Here is a 14,411-nt window from a genome sequence, read left to right on the forward strand (position 1 = left end):
AACTGCTGGACGCATGAACCGGCTAGGCATGGGACCTGTGTCGTGGTTTTTCTATAAAATAAGAGAATTGGGATCAGGTTGACTACCTGTAATCTGCTGGTGGAGAGGATGCTCACGAGACACACTAAGCGCACGCATCAACTCAAGGAAAGCTGGGCTAGTACAAAAACTTGTAAAGTCGTGAAGTCCCTCTGGCCATATGTGGATTGTAGGCGCTCGAGGGAGCTTCTAAGGTCAGAAAGGCCTCAGCTCTTGAATTTTGTGGGTTCCCTTATGGAAATTGCTTGCAAAGTAGTTACGCTGTGAGACTCGGCAGTGCTTCGAGTTCTTTCTACATCAGCTGTTTAATGGAGGTGGAATCATCTCAGCAATTTCTTCTTAGCTGTCCTGTGCTTACATGTCTAAATTTAGGCCATTGTCTTTCGCCGTTTTGCAGATATAGCAGGCCTTGATATGAATTTCATCAGTAGTTTGAAGCGGATAGCCTAAACGTAATTCTGTCATCGTGCGGTCGTCGTTCTCTCCTCAGTGACTCCCCGACAATATGAAATGAATGGTAAACCTGAGGCTAAAAGTCAGCTTGTATGTTTACATTCTTTAGTAGAAAAAGCATTTCGACATGGATCCGACATTCGAGGATCTATCAGCGATAAAAAAAGAAGTTGCAAAATTTGTTGGGAAAATGACAAACATCGTTGAAATAAACGATTTGTACGCGAAGATTGTGATAATGAATTATTTCTTTTTGTTTTTATTTATTATACTTTATTTTCTATAACTGAATAAATTTAATTTTTGTTTTTATTTTTTGATGCAGTTCCCAATTAGGGCTAGGCCTGTATGGCCTCTTATGTTACTCAATTCGTCCCCATTCTAAAGCTAGAGATTTTATCTCTCTCCAGTTCTTCGAGGTGGGCGGCAATTTTGAGCTCAGTGTGCCTTATTCAGGTATATACCTAGCGTCCTGGTCTACGGCTACGGATTCCATTCGATGGCCATTGTGTTTAAAACTGGAGCCAATCTGACAAAATACAGGACGCCATCTAATTTAGAGAGCCCGAATTAAGTGAGATCAACTATCAAAACGTTTGCCCAAAAAATAAGTTGGAAATCTGAGCACAGGCTAATTTGTTGAATTCAACACTGGTTCGGATATAAGATTTTCTACTAAATTTAAATTGCTGAATTTTCTACTAATTCCAGAGTATAAAAGATCGGTTGCAGAGGGGCATTTGAGTCGTCAAACGACATCGCTAGGTATAAATCAACAGTTGAGTATACAGAAAGCAAAAAGAGTTTGAATTGGTCAGGGTTATAAATCCAGTAGAAGCACAGAAAATCTGCACTAGTGAATTTCCCTGAAGGGCTTGAACTGAATTCGTACGTATGTGCGTGTATGTGGGAGTATAATACGTAACGCACAAAGCGCATGGACTAGCCCACGCAAGGACAATTCAAAACAAGTTGCCATAACACCCTTAATATTTGTTTCGTATTTGCAGCCAAATTAAGCAAATTTCGATGTTTATCCAACAAACTTAACTAAGAACGGCAAATCATCTACTCTTATATTTAGTTTCTCTTATTAGGATGAATGAATAATTTTATTAGAATTGATATGCGATTTGGAATGACTGCCAAAATAGTTCATAATAAATAAAGTATTATTATTATCATGAGAGGATTTAGCAGTGCGACTCGAACGACCTTCGGTGTCCCTTCGTAGATTCAGAGTATTTCTCTGAGCCCAACTTCCGCAATAAATTTTAGTATTTCTCCTATTTTATTGACTTTTATGGTATTCCCTCCTCTGTTAAAATATGTTTACTCATTCGGTGCTGATTTATCGCTAGTCACTAATGGCGGTCTTTTTGGTTTTCTTAGGATTTATAGATGAATGGTAGAGGTAATCTAGCCTTCAAAGATAGGTAAAATTGGGTAAAAGCCCGGGTAGTTAGTTTCCCTTATAAAAATGTCATTTGTAAATTTTAATTACAACAAATTTCTAATAAATAAATAAATAAAACAAAATTGGACAACAAGTTTTTGAATAGTTTTAAGAGAATTTGCAAGGTCGCACTCCTCCTCCTTATCCAACTGTATTGTATTGGCTGTGATAAACTATCGGGTGTAGAACTAATTAATTTTGTATTTGTTACTACCCTCATATCTTTTTATGTAGTCAATATTTTGACAGTGACAGCCATTCTATGTTAAAGCACGCCAAAAAATCTAGTAAATTGATATGTCACAGTGAATATTAGTAAACACACACATATTTTTTATTACAGTCAAAATGTCAAATTACGTTCCAACAAAACAGCATTTGCGGGGAGGTTTGCTTTTGTTCTTCAATTTAAAGAAAAGTGCAACAGAAGCACATCGTTTACTCTCAGAATCTTCTTCTGAATATGCTCGAGAGGTCAGAGTATGTCAGCAGTGGTTTATACGATTTAAAGTGGTGATTTTGACACAGAAGACAAGGAGCGATCGGGTCCATCAAAAAAGTTTGAACACGGAGAATTGGAGGCACTACTCGATCAAGATCCATGTGAAACTCAAGAAGAACGTGGAAAAACATTACAAGTCAGTCAACAAGCCATTTTTAAACGTTTAAAAGCAGCCGGATACATTTACAAGCAAGGAAATTGGGTGCCACACGAATTGAGGCCGAGAGACGTTGAGAGACGATTTTGCATGTCTGAAATCCTGCTTATACGCCACGAAAAAAAATCGTTTTTGCATCGTATTGTCACTGACGATGAAAAGCGGATTCATTTCGGCAACCCGAAGCGTAAAAGTTCATATGTGAAGCCAGGCCAACCAGCCAAATCGACACCAAAGCCGAATATTCATGGTTTGAAGGTAATGCTCTGTATTTGGTGGGATCAGAATTGTGTGCTGTACTATGATCTGTTAAAATCGGGCCAGACGATCACGGGAGAGCTATACAGGCAACAATTGATACGTTTGAAGCAAGCAATAGTCGAAAAACGGTCAGAATGGGCGACCAGACACGAGAAATTCATTTTCCATCATGACAATGCTCGGCCACATGTTCCACATGTTGCAGTACCGGTCAAAAATTATTTGGAAAATGCCGGATGGGAAATTCTACCTCACCCGCCTTATAGCCCAGACATAGTTCCTTCTGATTACCACTTGCTTCGGTCGATGCAGAATCACCTTTCTGGAATACGGTTCACCAATATTGAAGGTATTAAAAAATGGCTTGATGACTTTCTCGGCGCAAAAGATGAGAAGTTTTTTTGGGATGGAATCCATAAATTGCCTGAAAGAGGGGAAAAAATTGCCGCTTCCGATATTTTGAATAAAATATTTTTTCACTTTTATATTATACTTAAATAAATGGTTTTATTTTATCAAAAAATACGAAATTAATTAGTTGTACCGCCAATAATTACCAAATTTCTAAATCAGTCCATGTCCGTGTAAGTATTTTGACTTCTGATACGACTTGTCGAAATTGAGCTACTACAGCGCATCTAACGGGAACCTTTTTTAAAAACATATTAGTTTGAAAATCCAACATTTTTCCGCTAATGGTTTAAAACTGTTTTATGGTCGATGTGTCAACTTCGATTATTTCTGTGATTTTACCGATGTTATCGATATTTTCTTTAACATAAAAAATGCCTGAGTGGCCTCGACGAAACTAAAATTACACATAATTAGCGTTTACAGTGCGGTACCATAAACACCATTCACAATTTCAGCCCAGACTGCTTGCAGAAAAATTATAAAATATACCGGCTTTTCTCTTTGTTCACTTCCATTGTAACTTACAACTGAATAGAACAAACAAAACACAGCAAACTCGTTTTTTTTTTTGTGTGAAATGTCACCTTGACAACGGAGTCAAGTTGTTGACTGATACTTTACGTTGTTTCTTGATGCTTAACGAGATATCAATCACTACAGTAATCTGTCGAGAAAATAATGGATTTCTTCTTCCCCAAACTAATATTTACTGTGCCACTAATCAGCGCCATCTATTCGGAAAAGTAAGACAAAAATATTTTTATTATGTTTATTTTTATTTACGCTTGCTAGCTCGGGCATACAGGCGTAATAATGAATTTTAAAGTTGACTATTCGTTTTATAAGCCTGCTGATAATTGTAAGAAGTGGGGCAGTCTAACTACCTTTTATTCAAAAAAGGGGGAGTCTCTTTTGTTGCACGATTGAAAGCATTGAATTAAATGCACAACCATATAATTATTTTTTTACTATATTTTCATCTTTTCTTCTATTCTTCTTTCAGTTTCATGCAGTACAGTTACTGTGACAAAATGTCAAGCTGCCTTAAGGACACTACAAGCCTTTCAGTTCTTTCGTCCAACCTGCCTTTGCAAAGAGCCCGGCATGGATCCGGATTGTAATCATTTTCGTGATTTCCTGTTCGACCATCCATGCGGATTTGTGCTAAAGAAAGGTGAGTTTAACTGAAAACAAATATAGATTCATGCTATTTTTTATTTACGTATTATAACTATGAGTATGCGCCACAAAGGTTACATCAAAGAGAGCTTTTACCTTTTTTATGTAAAAACAAAAATTACTAAATACATATATTTATTCGTATATGGCCCACGTGTCTATTTAACGTTTGAATGCGTAAAAACTTTCCGGTTTTAGTTGTGTGTAAGTGAATGTGGCTAAAAAATTATATTTGTCTTAGGCACTCAAAGTGTAACCAATTAAAAAGGCCATAAATTGAGTTTGGAAAATTACTTGTATTCAATTCAAAGTAAACAATGTGTAAAAATAGTACAAAATTGAGAATTAATTTACTTTTGCTCGATATGACCACTTTTTGCCTTGAATATGGCCTTGAGACGGTCCAAAAACAAATCGCGAGCTGTCCCAACATGACTTGCAGGTATTTAGGCCCACTCCCGGAGAATGGATTTTTCGGCACCTCGAGACTGGTGAATTTTTTAGTTCGGACCTTGCTCTCCAAAATGGCCCAAAGAGAGTAGTCCATCGGATTCGAGTTTTGGGAATTTGAGGGTCATTATGTGGACGTTATGAAGTTCGGAACGTTGTTTTTAGCCATTTTTGGTTCACTCGAGTTTTGTGAGACTGTGCCGAGTCCTGTTGAAACGTTCATGGTCTGCCCACGGCCTGAAAGCAACCTCCAGAATACTTTTCCGATGATATTTCGCATTTACCTTAACGCAAGCATCAATGAAAACGATTGGAGAGCGCCCATTTGCGGTTACAGCGGCCCAAACTATTACCTGTGGCATGTGCTCGTTTCAATCGATGACGAATGCCGCTATTCAGCCATTGGATTTCTCTGTTCGACTTCAAATAATGCCATAAATCATATTGGCCACCTCTCGCTGCATTCACACATCTTCTTCCTCTTGAAGTCCTTCTCCACTTGATCTTTCCAACGTTCCTTTCTCTTCATCTGCTACCACCAGCTGGTATCGCATCGAATAACCCGTCTAATCAGAGCCGGAGCGTTTGTATCCATTCGGACGACATGACCCAGCCAACGAAGCCGCTGGATCTTGCCGCAGTCTACCTACCTTATAAAGCAAAGCTGATAGTGAACGCTTTATTTATTAATACCTGCTACGATGCCACATTTTACTGCGATTTCCAATATTTATAAAATGTATGCATAGAAGTAATCTTAGTGTTGGACGTTTACGAGATCTCTTCAGAATTCAGAAGGTAGGGTATTCGAATTTTCAAAAAAATTTCGATTTTTTTGCTTAAATCTTGAAATGAAATCAAAAGAAAAAGAGGCAGCACTGCACTTCGATCTTGAGGTCACTTTTACCTACCACTCATCACAGTACCTGACACAAACCCAGCTCTCGCAATCAGCTTACGATGGCGTAGGTTGAGCGATTGAGCGTATGTGGATTTTTGCATTCCGATCTTGAGGTCGTCTGCTCATCACAGTACCCCATACAAACCCATCTCGCTCACAAAAGTTGAAAGTATGTGGGGTTGTGCTTTTCTGCAATTCGATCTTGAGGGCGTTTACGCTTTCCACTCAGCACAGTACTTCGTACAAATCCAGCTCTCTCAACCAACCTCAGATGGAGTTGGATTGGGCTGAGCGTACGTGCCTTTGTGCATCTCGATCTTCGTGCCGTTCATACTCACGTTCAATAAGCTCTAAGATGGAGCTCGGTTGGGTGGAGCGTATATGCCTCTCGGTACAACGATCTTGAGGTTGTTTATATGTTCCACTCATCACAGTACCTAATACAAACACTGCTCTGTCATTCAACTTAGGATTGAATTGGATTGGCCTGAGCGTATGTGCTTTTCTACACTTCGATCTTGCGGGATTTTATGCTTTCCACTCACCACACTACCTCATACAAGCCCAGCTCGATCAATCAGCATAAGATGGAGTTGGGTTGAGCTGCGTGTATACACCTTCCTTCTAGCCGTAGCAGGTCAAGATGTCTACTCCATCTACTCGCTGTGGCATCGCATTCGAGAAATGGTATGTTGAAGTTTCTTCAAATTGACCGCAGAAACGACAGTAGTTGGTGAACGCTATTCCCAGCCTAAGCAGATGACAGCGCAATATGCAGTTGGCTATGAGAATGCAAGTGAGCTTTCCCAATTTGTTCTTAAGAAGTATTTAATACTTAAAACTGACCAACTTAATGGATTAAGGTTAGAGAATGTTCTAAAAACTTCTCTTTTGCATTTTGGAGCGGTCCCTCTGTCTTGCGTATGTTATCGATAACTTTAAATAAGTTTTTCTGGAAACCATATTTTTCTAGTGGGCCAGATTTTGGACTAAAATGGATATATAAGAATATATTTCTACAACTATTCTTAGGTGTAATCGAGAACAAATTTTTGTTCATCGCAAGCTAAAAATTGTAGCTGCAGTTGGAGCGCAGCGCGTTTTCAAAAAAGGCTGATCTGACCGGGTAATTATGTAGATTATGATACCGGCTATGGGGCTTAAATTTTTTTCCATCACATAACTTATAATAAAACGATAAATTTTCATTGTTGAATATGTAAGAAAGAGATATTTAAGTATTTATAATTTCCTATACCTCCGCAAGGGAGCAAAGGGCTAGAACAATCTTTCTCCACTCGACACTATCAGAAACAAATTTCTTCCATTCGACTCTTCAGCTCGTTCCAACTTTGGTTGGTTTTCTTTACTTCCGTTTCTAAAGTCCTTCTCCAAGTCAGCAAGGGTCTACCTCTTCGTTGGTTTGCTTGGGGATTTCAATCAATCCCAGTGATGTCACTTGATTCCCTTCTAAGAACGTGTTTAAGGGAGCCCCATTTCATTTTCAGGAATCCATTCGTATTGGACTTTGGTTGGAGCTAACCCAGAGGCTTCTGTTTGGAATGGTGTTCGGCCAGAAAATCCGAAATATTGGCATATTTAGCTCTGCATAACTAATTCCCCTGCATGTTTTTTCCAACTGGCATGTGAAAAGTGCGGTTCTCGCTAAGAATTCGTGGGGAAAAAATGTTGAGGGCAAGAGTTTACTTTTAGTAGCGCACCTTCTTTGGTTAGCCAATTTGTGATGCAATGCTTAGGAGTTTCATTTTAGCTCTGAAAACTACTGATAGTTCCATACGGAAACGGCTCGTTGAGAAACTTTTTAAAGTCACCTATCATCACCAATATTGTCGAGACCGTTTCCCTCAGTCATGGCTGAAATTTAGGAAAGGTCACCCTCTGGCTCTACTCAGTCGCTGGGCTACCAGTGTGGCCTCAGAGTAAACTCTGATAAAATAGAGCTCTTGCCATTTACCAGAAAATAAAAACCTCGGCATCATATACTTCCCAGGTTAAATAACCGTGCTCCATCGCTTTCATTGGAAATTAGGTATTTTGGGGTGATACTTGACTCCAAACTCCGTTGGAAGCTACATATTGAACATTGGGTAAAGAAGGGCAGTATAACTTTCTACTCCTGCAAATGGGAGTAAAAAATGGTTCCTCAAGCCATAGGTCATTCTTTGGATGTACAACGTAGTGCTTCTGCCAATTTTAATGTATGCATACCTGGTTTTGCGGAAAACCCCTCCAAAAAGCTATAATATCTCCAAACTAGAGAGCGTGCAAAGCACGGCTTGTATTGGCACCCCTGGAGCATGTAGCACTCATCCTAGTACTGCATGTCAATACTGAATGTTGTTTCGCACTTACTTCCCATCGACTTTTACGTTTCTTGCATCGCTGCTCAAAGTGCAATCAGGTTAGATGAGATTTGCCTTTGGAGACAATCTTTCAACGGACATGGTAGGAAAATTCTAGGCAGTTAAGACAGTAATTCTCTGAACTTCGTATAGGTCTATCTATCCGCAAATTGGAATTTGGGGGTCAAGTCACGGCAAGCTTTCCAAGTAGGCAGAATTGGAACGATTAGAAGATCTGTACCGAAGCTGGTACCTCGGTCTAGGGTGACGACTCCAAGATAGAATTGGGAGTCGAAGCAGGAATTTTCTGTAAATCAGCCAATTTATGTATTTTCTTAAAACTGCCGAATACTGCTAGTGTTTTTCAAGCAGAAGTCTTTGCGATCCTACAGCCATGAAAAATGCTTAGGAATCGTGGGAGCTGGGGGATATTAACATTTTTTCTGATAGCCAAGCCGCGATCAAAGCGCTGACGACACCATGGTGCAGATCCAACCTGGTCAACTCTTGTAAGAAGGAGATCACATCTCTTGGGTGATGCAGATAACATTTCACTGACATCGAAATTTTATTTCCATAAATTGCTGATGAAAAGGGGTCGACTGATTTGGTCTCCGCGACCTGCTACCTGGTTATCGCCATCCCTCTGACAGTTGTTAAAGGGAATTGCATAACGTATTTCTCAGGAAAGCACATATCAGATGGAACTCCATTTCTTCAGGTGCTATTTCGAAAACCCTGTGGTCTCAGTACAATAGCAGTAGGACTCTGAAAGTCTTAAGAACTCTACGCCATTCAACTTTCAAATTCGTAGCTGTGCTTAACGGTCATTGGACGATTGGTACACACACGGAAAAGCTAGGATTAGATGATCCCCATAGCAGAAGCTGCGGGAAGCCCGGATTTAGCAGCTATACGATTAAGGGCACTGTGTGCTTCTTTCTTCGACAGCCTATAAGCAATGCGCCAACCTAAGTCCCATCAATCTTCACCATTACATCAATAGCTCAGGCTGGTGGTAGATATCTGTCTATTTAAGGTCTCATAATGGCCCTCTAAACGACGTTTTAGGGCTACTTGGGGAGTACTTCAACTGTTTTGCCTACCTACACATCTAAAAATTTTAAAAAGCTTCAAAAAGCTTAACTAAACTTTATACGGTACGAGAGCTTATCGCCTATGCGGATTTCCACGTTCCTAGCGATATCCTGATTACACACAATTGAGGACTTAGGATGTTTGTATGTATGCCTTTTTGCTATGAACCAAATGCCCGTTTATCCGAATCATGGCACATAAATCTTTGACCCTTCCATTCCACTAGCGAACCGCTCTTACGTTATGTAATTAAATGTTCTTATTATAAATATCCGATTAACTAAAATTAAGATGTTTAAGCACAATTAATTCAACGCCTCATTACATGCACACTAACCGGCACACTCGAAGCCACATATACACAGACCTACACATAAACACCACCCAACTCACTCAGTCGCAAGCTGAATCACAACACACTTGAGTAGCCGAGCAGGGCGCAATAAATTTTCATGGCAATTCTTTGTTTCCGTCTCCTAACAACTAACAGCAATACAAACAACATTAGAATAGAGCAGGAAGTGCGGCCTCGCAACCACAACGCGGCTTTAGAAGACATGTGTAGCCGTATCTGCGAAAGTAGCGAAGATTTATTGTTATTACAAAGTGAAGCAGCGCACTTCAATCATGCGGTGAATTACGCAGCAACAAATTGTAATTTATAAAGTGGAAACTCCTGAGGATTCCGCCACTTTGCGGCAATGAGCTGCAACTACATATAAATAAAGGAAGCAGAAAGTACAAGACTGGTAGCGCTGCATTACACGTTCTACACACACACACGCACTTATCCATTCACATACTCGGCTATAAGCGTAAATGAGTGGTGAGGAAGACGAGGAAATTGAGCAACTCTTTGAGTGCACCTTAAGTAACTTATCCTTTTATTATTTGTTGTTTTACATCAAGTGCAATCTTTCTGTTGCATATTTATCTGCGCATTCATGCTTTTTTGGGTGTGCATATGTATGCGTGCGGTTGCTGGAATAAAGCTAAGCTTAAAATTACAATATTACCTGGCAAATAGAATAGACAAATCACTGACGTGCCACACATACATGAAAATGCATCTGCATGTCTAACACAGTAAATATAGGGTGGGTCATGTAAAATTTGCTTGTTGAAACCAAATGTCGTCCATGTCATCCTCTTCAATTTTTGGAAACAACTCGTTGAGCATGTCACGGTAACGCTCGCCATTTACTGTAACCGCGGCTCCTCGCTCATTTTCGAAAAAAAATGGCCCGATGATGCCGCCAGACCAAAAACCGCACCAAACAGTGACTCGTTGTGGATGCATTTGCTTCTCTACAGTAATGTGTGGATTTTCTGAGCCCCAAATCCGACAATTTTGCTTATTGAAGTAGCCACCGATGTGAAAATCAGAAAAGAAGAAGAAGACTCACCACTTTGGAAATAGGTTTTCAATATTTCCCAATTTTGTTGAAGCGTATAGCGTCCCATTTCGTAAATGTCAAACCTTTAAGTAAATTATGAACACATTTGACATGTCATTTGTGTTACCATTCTCAAAAAAATAGGTGGTTCAAAAAGCAAACGCTATATGGCCCACCCTGTACCTAACACCATTCATAAAGTAGGCGAGTATATAGTATAGGGTTATTCAATAGGTGCGCTTCAACTTTTTTCCGATAGGGAGGGCGAACGAGGCAATATTTTTTATTTTTCGCTTGTCATTTGTAAACTTCATTAGTATACATTTCATCATGGAACGCTACACACTTGAGCAACGATTGCAAATCGTGCAAATTTTTTATGAAAATAATTGTTCTGTTGCTGCTACTTTAAGAGCATTACGGCCATTTTACGGTCCATTTAACAAGCCGTCCCGTTTTGGGGTTATGTGAAGTCATTGGTCTACAGTAACAAGCCGGCGACGATTTGTGAGCTCAGAGCCAATATTGAACGCGAAATTGCTGGAATTTCGGCCGATTTATGCAAAATCGGGTTCAACGATTGGACTTCGTAAAACGTGCACGCGGTGGTCATGCAAAAGAAATCGAATTTCATACTTAAATGTATATGTTCAAACTCGATAATAAAAAAAAAAATTAGTTAAAAAAGTCAAACCGTTTGTGTTTTATTCAAAAAAGTTCAAAAGTTGAAGCGCTCTTACTGGAAAACCCTATACATGCACATACATACTTATATAAAGGGTGGTTAAATTTCAAGGGCCGATGTTGAACATGAACCACACCTAAACGTCAAGTTCTTTTTTACATTTCATTTGACATTTTCCAATTTCAGACTAGTTCAATTTGAATCATGGACATATGCACAATCGAGCAACGCGTCAAAGTTATTCAGGCTTATTATGAAAATGGGCGTTCAAACCAAAATTTCGCGCAGCTCGTGATTTTTTCGCTCGATTTAGTTGTCTAAATGTGCGTACAATCGGAAAAATTGTGCAAAAGTTTGAGCAAACCGGGTCTGTAGGAGATGTGAAAATACCAGTGCATGCTCGTACAGCTCGTACTGCAGAAAATATTGCTGCTGTTCGCGATAGTGTGGTTGAAGAGCCGTCCACCTCAACTCGTCGTCGTGCCCAATAATTGCACCTGTCACGCTCGTCGTTGATAAACATTATGCACAAAGACTTGCATTTACACGCTTACAAGGTGCAATTGACTCAAGAACTAAAGCCTCTTGACCATTTCAAGCGTCGTCAATGGTCAGAATGGTGGCAGGAAATGGCAACAGTGAATGATCACATTTTCACCTCAGTGGATTCGTCAATAAGCCGAATTGCCGCATTTGGGCAAATGATAGTCCAAGAGTGATTGCTGAAAAACCAATGCACCCACAAAGAGTGACTGTTTGGTGCGGTTTATGGGCCGGCGGCATCATTGGGCCGTATTTTTTTCAAAATGAGGCCGGTCAGGCAGTTACTGTGAATAGTGTTCGCTATCGTGAGATGATAACGTACTTTGTATTGCCCGAATTGGAAGATATGGATGTGGACGATATGTGGTTTCAACAGGATGGTGCTACTTGTCACACAGCTAACGAAACAATGGCTCTTTTCCGCGAAAAATTTGATGGCCGAATAATCTCACTTTCGTCATTCCACAAATTTTCTATTGGATTGAGATCAGGGCTCTGCGCCGGCCAATCCAGTAGATTAATTTTTTTCTCTTCTGAGCCATTGCTTCACTCTCTTTGCAGTATGCCTTGGATCATTGTCCTGCATAAATGTCCAACGCGGCGGCCATTTGGCTAATTTTTTGTTCCGTACGTAATTGAGCCATACCAGTATTACCATAATAAAGAGAAATGACAGTAATTTCTTAAAAAAATTGTATTTCATTCAAAACCAACACCGGCCCTCAAAACTGAACCACCCTTTAGATGTAGTAACTGTATGTGAATAAGTGTGTGTGCACCTGTAGCACCTGCAGCGTGACAATGTATTTGTAGTGATCCCAGCATTCCTCAGCTTCCGCATTTCTGTCTTTCTCTCGACTTATTTATGACTGCCACTCTAATGGCTTCAGGCATTCAACCATCTCGAATGAATGCAAAGGTAGTAGAGTGTGGCAGAAGTGGCAGAATGTCATGCTTAGATTTTCTGTCGACTACATCAAACTTATGGCAGCTTTGTGCATACAAACATACATATGTGGCATTATGAAAGAAAGGCTTGTCATATCAATAGAAGCAAATCAGCGGAAAAGTCGCTAAGGCACCAAGACTGCATTGACATCTGACCATCTTTTGTAGCAAAATGTGGCACAACTACTTACATACCACTTCTTTTTCTTGATTGGCGCGATAACCGTTTAGGCGATTTTGGCCGAGTTTAACAAAGCACGCCAGTAGTTTCTTCCTCATGCTAACCAGTCCAAGTTGGAAACACCAAGTGAGGCCAAGGCCTTCCGCTGGTATTAAGCCACGTCATTTTGCTTAGCCGTATTAGTGTTGAGGGGATACCAAATTCAGACATCGTGGCATACAGGTAACTCCTTTTCGTGCTGGCGCATGCAGCATAAAAAATCGAAAAAAAGCAGGTGTGAGCCGATTCTCCTTTCATGGAAATTTTCCAAAACTTGACGTATTGTGAATATCTGATCGATTGTGGATTTTTCAGGTCTAAAGCCACACTGATAAAGTCCAATCAGTTGGTTGATGATGGGCTTCAGCTTTTCACACAATACGCTCGCTATAACCTTATAGGCGATATTGAGAAGACTAATCCCGCGGTAATTGGCACAGATTGCAGGATCGCCCTTCTTATGGATGGGGCAGAGTACACTTAAATTCCAATCGACAGGCATGCTTTTATCCGATCATATTTTGCATAGAAGCTAATGCATGCGCTGCAGCAGCTCCTCGCCGCGATGTTGGAATATCTCAGCTAGCAGTCCGTCGGCGCCCGCTGCTTTATTGTTCTTCAGCCGTGTTATCACTATTCTCACCTCGTCAAGGTCGGTTAGCGGAACGACAGTTTCGTCGCCAACGATTGGGGTATGGGGATCTTCATTTTCTCTGTGACATGCGCAGCTGACACTATTTAGCGGGTTTGAAAATGCTTGTTTCCATTATTCAAGCACACTATGAATGTCCGTCACCAGATCACCGTCTTTGTTCTTACAGAAAATCGCTCCGGTTTTGAAACCTTCTGTAAGCCGCCGAACTTTCTGGTAGAATTTTCGAGTGTTTTTTCTATTTACCAGCATCTCAAGCCCTCCGCACTTACGTATTTCGACCTCCCGTTTCTTCATTCTGATAATATGTCTCTCTTCCTTTTTCCGCTGCCGGTAGCGATCCCACATGACTCACGTTGCGCCCAATCGCAGCGTGACCCTTCTTTCCGCGGAAGCATCTTGTTCCTCATCGTACCAATTGTTTTATCGGGTTCGCAGAAATTCGACTTATTTTTCGGCGGCGGAACGTAAAAGATGATACTTGGGCGAAGCCCAAAAGCTGTGAGCTGCTTAGACCGTATGCGGAGGAATCGGTACTTTTTCCCACTTGCGTGGACTTCTACACACGGAACCATACTCTACGATACTTATATATAGTGCTCTAATCGCCACGATGCATTGGTGCGTGCATGGTCAAAGTCGTACTAGGTCCAGAACGACTGGTTTTGAACTAGTTACAAGAGGCCCAATTAG

General features: G+C 40.4%; 1 protein-coding gene across 1 annotated transcript in view; it reads left to right on the forward strand.

The window, feature by feature from the left end:
• The window catches only part of LOC129237016 (uncharacterized), a 189,443-nt gene that overhangs the window by 30,962 nt on the left and 144,070 nt on the right, over nucleotides 1-14,411 (forward strand). Inside the window, exon 3 of the mRNA XM_054871379.1 lies at nucleotides 4,286-4,456. Coding sequence (XP_054727354.1) covers nucleotides 4,286-4,456 — 171 coding nt within the window. The remainder of the gene's footprint in view (nucleotides 1-4,285; nucleotides 4,457-14,411) is intronic.

Source organism: Anastrepha obliqua, chromosome 1 (genome assembly GCF_027943255.1).
Source record: "Anastrepha obliqua isolate idAnaObli1 chromosome 1, idAnaObli1_1.0, whole genome shotgun sequence".
Classification (NCBI taxonomy): domain Eukaryota; kingdom Metazoa; phylum Arthropoda; class Insecta; order Diptera; family Tephritidae; genus Anastrepha; species Anastrepha obliqua.